The sequence below is a fragment of the Coffea arabica genome, chromosome 3c (assembly GCF_036785885.1).
Source record: "Coffea arabica cultivar ET-39 chromosome 3c, Coffea Arabica ET-39 HiFi, whole genome shotgun sequence".
NCBI classification, from domain to species: domain Eukaryota; kingdom Viridiplantae; phylum Streptophyta; class Magnoliopsida; order Gentianales; family Rubiaceae; genus Coffea; species Coffea arabica.
Genome location: NC_092314.1, coordinates 9374437 through 9389165, shown reverse-complemented (window position 1 = coordinate 9389165; position 14729 = coordinate 9374437). Strand labels below are relative to the sequence as shown.

The window sequence follows — 14729 nt, the reverse complement described above, 5'->3', positions numbered from 1 at the left end:
CAACTTTTAATTCTTATGTTCGATTCTTGGAGTTTTAACAGCCTTTTAGTGTAAATTAGTTCGCAGAATCTTAGTATTTTCCGTTGCGTGATTTTTTGTCGTGGTGCATTTAGTTGGTGAAAATTGAACCATAAGATTGAATCTCAGCAGTAAGATGACAAATAGTATTGAAAACGATATTACAGAAGCATTTCGAGAGAATTGTTGATTGTTGCATGTTATTGAGTTGAAGGGTTTTATCAAAAGAGGTAAAAAAATTTGAGGGAGAGAAGAAGAATTTGTATGGGACGCGTAAAGAGTTGAATGATGGGTGAGATTATAGATTTGGTTAATGGTGAAAAGTTTAGCATACATATCCCATAAGCAAATTATTTTTTTTTTGAAAGTGAAAAAGTATCTCAAACAATATAATTTAAATGAATTTTTCTAGTTGTGTTGTGAATACTTAGCCGGAAAAAGAACTGAAAGAAGAAGTCAAGATTACTATTTCATGTTATGCATCAAAATATTGTCTAAGTGCCTTTTTAGAACATTTATTCATCGTGCTAATGTAATTATGTTTTGCAAAGCATTGAGTTCTATTTTTTGAATTGTGCATGTTTCCCCTTCTCTCTCGCATAATTTTGTGATTATTATTCCTCCAAGTGTAATTTTTTATTCCTCCAATTCTACAATTCGGCAAGTTGCAAGATATTATAAGAACTCATAAAATTAGAGTTCTATAATGGGACCAATTTTGTGCCCTAACATTGCCAATGGAAAACTCTAGGATTAATGTTGTAGTCTGACTTTTAATACCAATTGTAGATCTCTATTTTTATGAGTTCTAATAATAACTCATAGAATTATACCATTTAAGAAATAACAACTAGTGGAAAAAAATGAAATATTAACTACTCAATAAACTCAACTCCATAGTTTGCAAAACATAATATACATCCTTCCAAATCAGCCATGGTAGTTAACGTAGTTTATTACTATCAATAAATATTCTAAAAAGACAACCAAACATTATTTTATGCATAACTTTAAAAAAATAATCTTGTCTTCTTCTTCTCGAACTTTTTGGTAAACAATATTTGCAATAACACAACAAAAAAACCATTTAAATTGAATAGTTTCACGAACCTTTTCACATCTAAAAATCAACTTAAATATATTTGTTAACTTCTGCATATGAGAGTAAATATGGTATACTTTCATCATTAACAAAGTCTACAACTCACGTACCCAAACATGTTCTTTTCTCTTTCTCTTTGTTAATTTTGACAAAAGCATTCCTCCCTACTGCTGTTGCTGAAAAAACACATTTGTGAACAGTTATATATGTTTTCTAAAATTTATGTTTTTGAAAGACTCGTGCCACATGTGGATAGTTTCAAATGTGGTTTTCGATAAATGGAATTATATGAGTAGTTGGATTTCATGTAACAACATTTCTCCATAAGATAAATAATATAGTAAAGGAGTAAAATTCAACAAAAAAAATAAAATACAGCAAAACAACTGTCATAATGAAGCTTCTTGTAACAAATGGACAACACGAAAGACAATGGATTTTACTAGTCAAGGAAACAAGTGATAACTCCAAGTAAAGAAACAAAAAGAAGCTGTATTTCTTGATTGTGATCGAAAGAGTGTGAGATAATACTAAAGTTTCAGACAATAAATTTTTATCTTTGCCAAAACAACAAGAATAACCACACAAAAAAGCTAGATAACTTGCATGCCTTGTAAAGTATAACTTGCATCTCTTTATTGCCTTCAAATGCTAAATAGCCTCTTTGCCCAAACTTTAATGTCCGGTTAATTTGATTATTTTTTGGAAAATTTTCACTTAACCCACATATGATTTGCATGAATATTATCCACATAATCTCCTATGGTTTTATGCAAGGAGGTTAGGCTGTTGTTCAATTTAGTGCTTAAGTAATGGTGATGCTAGTATTTCAACTAATGGCATTACAAAGGCTATTTTCCATCAAACTTTCATTTTACATGAAATCGCAAGAGGTAAAATGAATATTTTGAAATGTTAGAAAAGCCATGTAGCAATAGGTGAAACCACAATTTGGTTATGTGCAAGTTACTCTACATATATTTTTTTGTAAGGTATAGTTTACTTAATTTCAATTATATATGGCATAATAGAGTTTTATCATAATTATGCTACTTGCTTTACTTGGTATAATCAGCCAGGTATGAAGTATTAAATCTATGCAAATTTAATTAAATTCTTTTTTACCTTACTCCAATGTTGTACATTAAATTCAGTTTGACATCATAATAATTGTAATACGGGGATCATGGCCTCATATGTTCTGGTTCAACCCAGTTGAGAGCAAAATAATTATTTTACATTTCTTTTACACTGCACTCATATTTCTTTATACCGTATCTAGATTCATTTATACCATGCCTCCATTTATTTACACTTCAAAGACAAATTGGTTTGAACTAGAACTTGTGAGGCTCCTAGTCCATGATAGGGTGTTGTAGTTCATATTGCTCACTTTCTATCTCTCAGTGTGGACAGTATTTGTTCAAAAGTCAATGACTATCACTTCAAATATGGATCACACAACTTAATTCTTTTCCTTTTTTACGTTTAATTCCCCTTAATTTGGCTGCATCTTGTGTTTATCACGCACTGTGGGTGGAATTCAACATTGGAGAGCATTGTTGCTGGGGTGCCAATTGTGGGATGCCCACATTTATCTGATCAGACAACAAATGCAAAGCTGATTGAGGAAGTTTGGGGTATTGGGGTGAGAGCAAAAGCTAATGAAGAAGGGGTGGTGGAGAGAGGAGAGATCAGGAGGTGCTTGGATATTGTGATGGGAGGTGATGAAAAAGGGGAAGAAATGAGAAAAAATGTTGCTAAATGGAGAGGCAATGATGGAGCCAAGGGGGGACAGAGGGGGGCCATGGCCCCCCTAAGTTTTGAAAATTTTAAATTCATAATATGTAAATATGTGTGTAACATAAAATTGCCCCCCCTAAATTTTTACAATTTTAGTTTATATTATGAGAGTTGGGATATATATATATATATATGTGTGTGTGTGTGTGTGTGTGAATTAGTCATCTTTGAATTAATTTTTTTCTTCAGAAAAAGTTATTTATTTTTTATTGTACTAATTATTTAACTTTCAAAAATTAAACATATAATTTGATGTTCCATATTAAATTGACCCAATGTGATGTATTAGAATAAAAAGACCCAATTCATAATTGTTAATTGGCTAAAAAGACCCAATTCATAATTGTTAAAAGCAAGAACTAGTACGTCTAAGAATAGAACTTCAATATTTTGAGTTCGACATTCCAAATCATCATGAATTGCAAGAATTATCTGGTATTCATGAGTTATGTCAAGACTTGGTGAAGACAAGAAAATCAGTGATATATCCTCTTATTGACAGATTTATTAGACATGTTAGTACTCTTCCTATATCAACTGCAACTACAGAGTGGGCATTTTCAATTATGAAAATAATCAAGACAAAGTTCTGAAACAAGATGCAAGATAATTTCTTGAATGATTGTCTACCTGTGTATATAGAAAAGGAAGTTGCTGAAAAATTTAGCAATGATTCAATCATAGATGAATTTAATTCTATGAAAGAGCGTAGAGCTTAATTTACTTCTAAGAAAAGATATTGAAATTTCAAATTATGTTAACATAACTTTTATCTTTTTTCAATTGAAAATAGTTACATTTATATTACATGGTTATATATATATATATATATATATATATATATATATATATATTGCATAGGTGACATATTGGAGAGCATCTTCTCATAATGTGCAAATTGGATGATTTGTGATGTTATAAGATATTTAATCAAAAGTTATCTTTTTTGTTAATTTTTGTTATGACTATACCGCATATTTATGAATAGACATACCTTTATAATTAAATTTAATATTTGATATATTTAGATGTTATATATTTAAATAGAAGAAAATTATTTTGAACATAATATATTAAGATAATTTTATTAGGAAAAAATTTTGGCCCCCCCAAAAAAAAAATCCTGGCTCCGTCATTGTGGAGAGGTATGGCAATGGAGGCTGTGAAGGAAAATGGATCTTCATACAACAATTTCAGAAATTTCTTGCAGAATTTGGAGTAAGGATGATGATATTAATTAGTTTCTTGTAGGAGGTCTGCCTCTGAGTCTCAGTTCCTGAAGTGATCACAGTTCAAGTTTTGGACCCTTCATCAAATTGTCAGTTATATGTATTGCTTATCCTTGGATATGTCTTACTGTATTATGTAAACAAATTGTATTAAAATGGCTCCAAGAATCTGTTATATATCTATACACATATATAAGAAGCAGTTTCGGTTTACTCTTTGATGCACTTTTCGGCTTCCATTTTCATCTGCTTCGTTGGTAACAAAAACTTTAAAATGTAGAGATATGTATGTTATTATGCAGAGGGAAGCACCATTTATTCCTTTGCTCTAGAAAATTTAGCATCTCATCTCATATAGATTGACGGTAGTTTCATGTTCATCTTATTGTGCAGAGGGAAGCATCATTTGGTCCTTTGCTCTAGAAAATTCATCATCTCATATATAGATAGAGATTGGCGGTTGTTTCATGTCCTAGCCCATTAATATCCTAGGGATATGTATCATTATGCAGAGGGAAGCACCATTTGTTCCCTTGCTCTAGAAAATTTATCATCTCATCTCATATAGCTATAGAATTGGCGGTAGTTTCATGTCATAATCCATTAATATCCTAGGGATACGCATCTTATATTATTATGCAGAGGCAAGTATCATTTGTTCCATAAGCCACGACAGCAATGTAGCAATCAAGCAACATAATGACTCTATTGCCCTTCCACGTGCTTGGTTTTTGTGCAACCAAAGGATCACAGTCAGCCACGGATTTAAGGGGGGGCTGGTGGGGGCTTAAGCCCCCCCCAAGATTTGGACGGTAAGGATAAGATTAAATTTGTCAAAACAATTTTTCTGAGTCCGTTGTTTCCTTTGTCAATTAATTTCTTACCCTCGTGACTGCCTGTAGTCAAGAGTAAACATTTTGGTTTAGAGTAGGCCAAAATTTTTTTTTTTTGGGTTAGAAGGAAGAGTAGACCAAAGTTCAAATAGAAAAGTCAATTGTTGCTGGTGTCCATGGCCCATGGATTTGACTGACGTTGGGAAAATGGACAGAAGGCCCATCGAAGCGTGCAATTCTTCAGCTCAGCTCAGCTGGTGTCAATTGTTGCTGCCTCAAGAAGTCACGAGTGGTGCCGTTGGAATTAAACAAACATTTATTCTCTTCACAAAAGTGCTGCTACGAATGTTGCCCCGGTTTGGCAAGTGAGTTTTTTGGATCTTTGTCTAAAACTTTACTGTATCTTACTATAGAAGTTTTTTTAAAAAATTTTGAAGTGCGTAAATTTTTGAATATTTTGAAGTGTGTAGTTTAAAAATTTTGAGAAATTTTTGAGATTACTATAATTAAAGTTTTTAAAAAATTTGTAGCAAATAAACTTGGCAAAGCTCTGAAGCTGCCCCAAAGTAACTGCTGCTGGGAATCCTAATCCATTATATTACGGTGGTAGGTAAGAGCAGAGGTCCATCTTCCGACTGTGCTTTTTTTTTTTTTTTCCTGCAATCCCATCGAGAAGGATATTTTTGCAACAATTGAAAATGAGCAAATATTGTAGCGTTTTCAACGGATGAAGACTCGCAGAATGCAATTGCCTCCTCTTCGTTATTCGAGTGCAACAACTACCAATACTTATTTTTGGGTATGTATAATTATATGTTTTTATTATTTTTATAATTATTGATTCTAAATTTTACTTATTAAATATATTTATTTCGTCACAAAAAAATTTTTTTAATACACTTCAGCCCCCTCAAAAATAAATTTCTGGCTCCGTCCCTGATCACAGTCATGGGTACAATTGCACGTCTCATATCAGAACTCTTTTTTCATTTGAAAAGGCAGCTCTGGATGAACTCCTGCAACTCATCTCACACTCGGGAAGTTCAACTCAAGGCAGGGCATTGTTTTTGTGCATTCCAGGTGGAGCTTTGGTTTTGCGACGTCTGGTTTTTGTTTGTGCGAAAGAAAGTAACCCATTGAAACAATATATAAACGTTGTTTCTGGTTTCTCTGTTCTCCATCTTCTATCTTTTTCATCGTCTTGCATTTTCTTCTTTGCAGCTCTTAAACAGTATGTATTTTTTTTCTTTTGTCGAATTCTAGCTTCGTTTGCTGCTTTTTATCCCTGTTATGTTTAGTATTTCTTATCCCTGCAGAGTTTCCTGCTTCCTGTTTCTCATCTCTCCAACTTCATTAGCTGCTCCTTATCCGTGCAAGTTTCCTCAGCAATTTCAGGTTCCGTTCCATGCTTTCTTATTAATATCACGACTCTTTTATGGTTTGTTAAGAGTACCGTTGTGTAGTTTTTATACGCATGTTTGTTTTCCTTGTTCTGCTGTTTATTGAATGTCTTATTGGTTTTGAATTGCTATATATTGCACTTTTGTTTATTGGCTATTTGATTCTTGTTGTCTAATAAAATGAGTTTGTCGAAGTTTGTTCTTGATTCTACTGATTCAATAACTAAAAAAAAAAGCCAACGTAATAAAAAGTTAAGAGAGCAATATGCTGCACTCTCTGCTCAAGAAAAGGAGATTCGTTTGGCCAAACAGAGAGAGGCATACCAAAGAAGGAAATTAAATAAATTTTTTGCGCTTCCTGCTCACGAACAATTGAAACGAGCTGAAAAATCAGTTATTGGGGAGACTTTTCGCGTTCACCGTAACCAAGCAAAGGTTGAAGACGAGCAAGACCGTCTGGCAAAAAAGAGGGAAATGCGTCGACAGAAACAGAGAGAGGCTTATCACAAGAAAAAATTACACCTATCTTTTGGTACTCATACATCGAAAGATACTGAAGAAATTGTCGATACTGCTCCTGCTACTGCATCAACTGCTACCATGAGTACCAATTGCCTGTCGAGTGAAGATCTAGAAAATCCTCAAAAAATGGAGAGTGCCACTTCTACTGCAAACAACATATTATCTGCTAAAGTACCCTCTCCAGAAAATCTCCAAACAATGGAAAGTGTCCTTCCTGCTGCAAACAACATTTTATTTGCTGAAGTACCATCTAATTCTGGATTAGTTATTGAAAAGCCAGTTGACACTAATGCAAAAGGTATATTATTTATATACAAATGAACGTCTAATCCATGCTTCGGATTCTATAATATTATTATTATCTCTTACTTTTTCTCAATTCTACATTGCTGACTCCTGATTAGTATTCTCAGAGACGAATCTATCCCAGTCAAACAACAATGACAAATGTAAAAAACACGTCACTGTTTTCTCAAGTTATGACAAAGGTATTAATTATTTTTACATTTCACGATTTAAGCTTTTAATATTCATTACATTTCTACTATCCACTATAAACATGTGATGATTTATAATTAGGATGCTCCTCAAATACGAAGTCCAGTGATAAGTATATATGCTCTGGAAACTCTGTTACTCATTGTTCAGGTTAGTTAGTCTCTTCTATTGTTTATGTTTTTTTTCCATATGTGATCTACCATTTAATCTATTTACATTGAATATTAATCTTTATCTATTTTCTATATACGAATATCAGATGAACGTCAGCTATGCTCTGGTTGTTATAATTTTCTATCTCAAAGCCTGCAGGAATTATCAGGTTTCACATATTTAATTATTTGACTAAGCCTATTTACAAAACACTATGATTTCAGACATGATTTAATCATTTTTTCTACACCTACTCTTAATAGAGCAATCAGCACCCTTATCTGCCATACCTCCTACAACTGCACCAGATAATGCTAAGACATCCAAAATAGCTACACAAGACAATGGCCAGCAGACTAAAAGTCAAGGTACTATACTCTTCTCTTACTTAAACATAAACTTCTCACTGCAAATATTTTGAATCTTCACCTTCCTTAATCGCGTATACAATTATTCATCATTTCATTTTTTTGGATTAGTTAGTAAGCTATCTTTTTTTAATACAGCTAGAAATTCTTCACGGCATTGTTCGGTCAAACGCTCTAGGAAAAAAGTAGCTCCAGCGAAAGGTTCTGAACACTTTTTTCTTACTCATTGCACCAAAAGACCCCTAAAATTTCCCCCTTCGATATTTTGCCACTACCTGTATGATTGATTAATATCTTGCTCTATTGCGAACTAGATCAACACTCAATATAACAATCTATCATTTTTATTCATAGGTAATACAGTCATACAAGGAATTGACGCACTTAATTGCATACCTCACAAGTCAAATAAGTTACCTCGGAAGGAAGATTGTCAATATTGTCATGCAAAAAAGTTCCATTCTGAAACAACTAATTTTTGCTGCTCTGATGGTTCTGTTGTTCTCCATGACAATAAATTGCCCAGTGTTCTTGTTGAACTATTCACTGCTCAAACAGAAGAAGCGATTTGTTTCCGTACATATGTTAGAACATATAACAATATGTTTGCTTTCACTTCATTTGGTGTTCACTACGACAAGGCGCTCTGCAAAAGGAACAATGGGATCTACACTTTCAAAATTCAAGGACAGACTTACCATTTTATTAATCAACTGATTCCTCATCATGGTTCAGGAATGTATCTCCAACTTTACTTCCATGACACGGATCATGAGCTACAGAATAGAATGGCCACGTCAGACAGATTAACTGAAAGCCTTGTGATCAAAATCATGGAAGTTATGAAGACAAATCCTTATGCTTGCTTTTTTCGTAGTTTACGAAACGTACCTCAGCTGGATTCTTATCAAATAGTCTTGAAATCTCACACTGATAATGATCAACGTGTATTTAACCAGCCAACAGCTTCCCAAATTGCAGCTCTTTGGGTTGAAGGGGAAAATTCAGCAAACATCTATTCTAGGCATATACAAATATATACCAAAGAGGGTTATATTCATCGAATTCAATATTATTATGGATGCTATGATCCTCTGCAGTACCCGCTCTTGTTCCCATTAGGAGAAACTGGTTGGCATCCAGGAATTAAAAGATCAGAGAAAGTCAATCCAAAAAAAATAAAGAGAGCAACAAAAAACACAACAGACTTCAGCAACATTGTCTAATTTTTGTTCTGCTCAAGAAATGATTGACAAGGAAGAGGAAGGTCAGACTATCTATATGCATTTTTTATATATATAGATAGAAATAGAAACAATAATAATTTTATATTTACATCACTTTTCTTAATGGTTATTTTATGTACAGCTATTCAAGGATGCGAGAACTCAAAGGAATATGTATCAATGAGAGAATACTATGCTTACAAAATGCAAATCAGATACCAGTGCACACCTAACATTCTCAACACTGGAAGACTATTTCAACAATTTGTAGTTGAGATGTATGTAAAGATTGAGACTCAGCGGTTAGATTTCTACAGAAGCAGACAGCAATTAATACGCAGGGAACAATTACAAGGGCTCATGGATAGTGTTGTTCAAGGACAATCTCGCGGAGCACAGATTGGCCATAAAGTTATCCTTCCAGCTTCGTTTATTGGGGGTCCAAGAGATATGAAAAGGCGATACGTAGATGCAATGGCTCTTGTACAAAAATCTGGCCGACCTGATATATTTATTACAATGACTTGTAACCCTGCTTGGCCAGAGATAAAAGAAGCCATGTTACGTACAGATGAAGCTCACAACCGACCAGATCTCCTATCAAGAGTGTTTCATGCAAAGGTCAACATTTTAAAGGAAGATTTATTTAAAAAGCATATATTTGGAGATGTAGCAGCATATACTTATGTTGTGGAATTCCAGAAACGTGGGCTACCACATATTCATATGCTTATTATTCTGCAGCCGAGATCAAAATTATATTCGACAGAATCCTATGATCGAATTGTGTCTGCTGAAATACCAGATGAACAAGCAAATAAACATCTATTTGATATGGTTCGAAAGCACATGATGCATGGCCCATGCGGATCAAAAAATCCAAATAACGTGTGTATGCAAGGCTCATTTATGAGAAGGTGCAGAAATAACTATCCCAAGAAATGGACTGGCAGAACAACTCATGGAAACAACACCTATCCAGCTTATAGACGAAGAAATGATGGCAAGAAAATCATTGTCCGTGGACAAGAACTCGATAGCAGGTGGGTAGTTCCATACAACCCCTATTTACTTGCGAAATTCAATTGTCATATCAATGTTGAAATATGTTCTACTGTTAAAGCTGTTAAATATATCTATAAATATATCTACAAAGGACATGATAAGATACATTTTCAGGTTAACAATGATAATGAACCAATAGCTAATAACCAACCAACTCAGATTGATGAAATTACAGAATATCAATCAGCTAGATGGGTATGCCCAGTTGAAGCTATATGGCGTATTTATAGATTTTCGTTATCTGAAATGCATCCTGCAGTTATTCATCTTCAGCTACACCTTGAGAATTTTCAGTGCATGACTTTTAATGAAAAGGAAGATTTACGAGATCTTTTGCAAAATTCTTTCAGGAAAAGAACAATGCTAACAGAATTTTTTCGCATGAACACTACTGATCCATTAGCTAAGCAGCTAAAATGTACATACAAAGAGTTTCCAGAGCATTTTGTATGGTATCCTGGAAAAAAATATTGGGCGGTAAGACAACAAAAAGATAGCATTGGTAGGATAGTTAGTGCCAGCCCAACAGAGGGTGAACGCTACTTTCTTAGACTGTTGCTTACTCATGTCAAAGCACCAACATCTTTTGATGACTTGAAGATAGTAAATGGAGTTCATGTTAGTACGTATCGACAAGCAACTATCCTGAGAGGTTATTTTGAATCAGATGATTCACAAGAACAATGTATGGAAGAAGCTGCTACATATCATATGCCATACAGTCTAAGGAGATTATTTGCAACTTTATTAGTTTATTTCCCACCGGTAAATCCTCCAGCTTTATGGAACAAATTTGAACAGGCAATGTCTGAAGACTACAATAGGACATCTACTTTACCTCCTGAACAGATTCAACTTGAGGTATTACACCAAATCAGCAACTTTTTGGATTCAATGGGAAAAGACATAAACAGCTTTTCCTTGGTCTCTACGACATTGAGATTCCGAGATAGATACACAAATACAAGAGACACCTTAAGTGAACTCAATATTCAAGTATCGGAAGCAGATTTATTAGCCATTACACAGCTTAATGCAGAACAAAAAACTGTTTTCCACCACATAATGGATGCTATCTTTGTCAAACAAAAGGGATGCTTTTTTATTGATAGCCCTGGAGGCACTGGAAAAACATTTCTATACAAAGCTTTGCTAGCTGAAATAAGATCAAAGGGTTATATAGCTCTTGCAACTGCATCATGTGGAGTTGCAGCATCTATCTTACCCGGAGGACGAACAGCTCACTCGCGCTTCAAAATCCCTATAGATATGAATCCAGCTAACATGTGTAAAGTTAGCAAACAAAGTGCTTCAGCAAATTTAATTCGTCAGGCAAAATTAATTCTTTGGGATGAAGCACCAATGACTCATCGACATGGAATCGAAGGAGTTGATAAGCTTCTAAGAGATCTCATGGACTCCACAGAATTATTTGGAGGAAAAGTTATTGTATTCGGCGGCGATTTCAGACAGGTCTTACCCGTAGTCACAAAAGGAATCAAAACAGATTTTATTGAAGCAAGTATCATTAGTTCCTATATCTGGCCACAACTCACGAAGCTTCATCTCAGCCAAAATATGAGAGCTATAGCTGATCCACAGTTTACTGCTTATCTCCTTCGAATTGGAAATGGAACGGAGCCACTGATCGATGATACCAACATTCACGTGCCAGACCACCTTCTCATACCCTATACTAATGAAGATGAGTCCATCAATATACTCATAAATTCTGTTTTTCCAGATCTTACAGCTTTTACTAATGAAAACTTTTCTTTGATAAATCGAGCAATACTTACAACTAAAAATGAATTTGTTGATGAACTAAATAACATCCTTATACAGAACTTTCCTGGACAAGCACATGAATATATAAGTCGAGATAAATCCATTATAGAATCAGAACAAGCAGTCTTAGAAGATTTCCTTAATAGTTTAACTCCAAATGGTTTCCCACCTCATAAAATTATCCTGAAACCAAATACACCAATAATTCTACTAAGAAATATTGATCCTCCAGAAGGTCTCTGCAATGGCACCAGGCTTATATGTAAATCTTTAACACAAAATATTATACATGCTACTATTAGTTGTGGTGAATTTACTGGTAAAGAGGTGTTTCTTCATAGAATCTGTTTTCGAATAGATAATGATATTGATTGCCCTGTTTCTTTTGAAAGAATTCAGTTTCCTGTTCGTTTGTGTTTCGCAATGACTATTAATAAAGCTCAAGGTCAAACTTTGGATTATGTTGGATTATACTTACGTGAATCGGTATTTTCTCATGGACAATTTTATGTAGCAATGTCTAGAGCTAAAAATAGTACATCTATTAAAATACTAATTAGACCCCCTAATTTCAATACTGAATCATACAATGTCACACAAAATATAGTATACAGAGATGTTTTAGACATAGCAAATAACTAGATCTATTACCATTCGTACATTACTCCTGTTGATTTAATAAAAACTGAACATAGCTCTATATGATGAATATCCTGTTTCATACTAATTTATAGCTTTAACTCTTTACATCATTCCTTTGCAGCATCTGTTAACTGACAGGCATTATTCAGGAACTTTCTTTTTCACTCATGGAAAGGAATATCAGCAAACTCAATAAAATTGTACCCAATATGCAACACTTGACAGCTATAGTTCAAGTGTTTGACAAACAAAAAGTCCAAATATCAAAGGCTGGAAACAAATACAAAAAATTAGTTCTGGTTGACGATGAGGTATGATTAGCTTCTCTTTTATATATATCTACATAACAAACAACTAATTATAATTACTTTTTTTTTACCATGGAAAACAAACTTCCTCTCAGGGAAACAAGGTTGATGCCATCATCTGCAAATCTGACATAGAGTTCTTCAAAGATCATTTCCATCTTTACAAAAGGTACATGATATCAAATGCACGAGTGGAGCGAACACAGTTAGAATACCAAACTCATGAGAACCAGTGTAACTGGATAATCGATAACTCTACTGTTGTTGAGGCTATCCAAGAACCAAACCCTCCGCAGCTTCCTCTCACAATCAACTTCACTCCTTTCAAGAAATTCCACCAACATATAGATGATAACAGCGAAATAGGTACACCACTTCAACAAAAAAATATAATTCTATATTAAATTTGTTGTAACAATCTAAATATATATAACTCTTCTCCAATTAGATGTCCTAGGTGTTGTCAGTGAAGTTCATCTTCGTACCTACAAAGGAACAACACCAAAGAGAGAAATCATACTTATCGATCAAAGGTAACAATCACATCTATCAGATCTCACATCAGACTTATTTTAGCATATTCCTTAATTCTGTCAAATAAATAAACAGTTTAATGCCTGTAATCTTGACGCTCTGGGGAGATCATGAAATTGATGAAGGCCAAACTTTAACCAACATGGTGCAGAATATGCCTTTCATTGCTGCTCTACGACTCAAAGTGACTTCTTATCATAGTAAGTACCTACCTACATTCTAATTACATTACCATATACAAATTAAATTGTACTTATAGATCCAGATATCTTCACCGCAGCTATGAATCTGTCTACGAAATTTGGCTCTAGCATTCTAATAAATCCACCAATCCAGCAAGCTTCTGAGATCAAGACATGGTAAATAATACCCTTATACTATAAAACTTTTCCAATCATTCACTACTTAATTACATTTGCATGAATAGCTTTTATCCTGACAAAAACATACTGTGCAGGACAACAAAAAATGAGTATCAAATCCGACATCTAATGGCTGACCAAGCATACAACGATCGATCAAGATTGCTACCATTACCAGATGCAGAGGAAATGACCACAATAAGAGACTACCTTCAATTTCCCTTAGTAAATTTCACTTACACAACTCCTTTCCACAAAACACACAGGTCAATCACTAAATATCACAATAGAAAAAAAAAATGAATAACCATACATATATGTGACAGCAACAGGCTTATTGGATACAAGGAACTCCTAAACTGCTTGACCGAAGTCAAAAATTCTGGTACAACGCATGCCCACGATGCTTCAAATCTGTGCGTTCTATTCCACAGTGGCCAATTGTCTGTGCATCTTGCAACACACGCGTCCAAGTCAGCCCAAGGTATGATCGAAACCTCCACTTTAACAAAATATTTACAAGTTGTTATCTACTAAAAAAATTACATCACAATAATCTTCACTCGAAAATAGACGTCGATTGACTGTGCAACTAGAGGATTACACTGGAAATATGACCCTGGATCTCTATGGAAATGATGCTTCTCAGTTGCTTCCTTTTACAATACAAGAAATTCAACAACAGGAGCAACAGGTGAGCATATATAAACTCAATACGTTCTAACCTCCTATTATTACACAAACACCTACATATACCTTACACTAATAAAAACTTATGATTCTCTTTACATTGTAGAACAAACTCAACTATCAAGCAATAGAAGACAGTGTCAGCAGCAGCATAATAGTCTGCTTCATCAAAAAGACTGCTTCAAACT

General features: G+C 34.1%; 2 protein-coding genes across 4 annotated transcripts; both read left to right on the top strand.

The window, feature by feature from the left end:
- The first annotated feature begins 5944 nt into the window (after positions 1-5944).
- LOC113735540 (uncharacterized) lies at positions 5945-9943 on the top strand. Of its 3 annotated transcripts, none has more exons than XM_072082200.1 (9): positions 5945-6065; positions 6302-7205; positions 7312-7395; positions 7487-7555; positions 7665-7727; positions 7822-7926; positions 8065-8127; positions 8281-9193; positions 9295-9943. In XM_072082200.1, the coding sequence occupies exons 2-8, from the start codon at positions 6566-6568 to the stop codon at positions 9150-9152; spliced, it is 1896 nt and encodes a 631-aa protein (XP_071938301.1). In that variant the 5' UTR covers positions 5945-6065; positions 6302-6565; the 3' UTR covers positions 9153-9193; positions 9295-9943. The 3 variants fall into 3 exon arrangements, with proteins under 3 accessions (XP_071938301.1, XP_071938302.1, XP_071938300.1); XM_072082201.1 differs by lacking the exon at positions 5945-6065 and adding an exon at positions 6075-6216 and having other exon boundaries at positions 7321-7395; XM_072082199.1 differs by lacking the exon at positions 5945-6065 and adding an exon at positions 6075-6216.
- On the top strand, positions 9172-12782 carry LOC140037789 (uncharacterized). Its single transcript, XM_072082913.1, has 3 exons — positions 9172-9193; positions 9295-12324; positions 12769-12782. Exons 1-3 carry the CDS (start codon positions 9172-9174, stop codon positions 12780-12782), a joined length of 3066 nt encoding a protein of 1021 aa, XP_071939014.1.
- The last annotated feature ends 1947 nt before the right edge of the window (positions 12783-14729 follow it).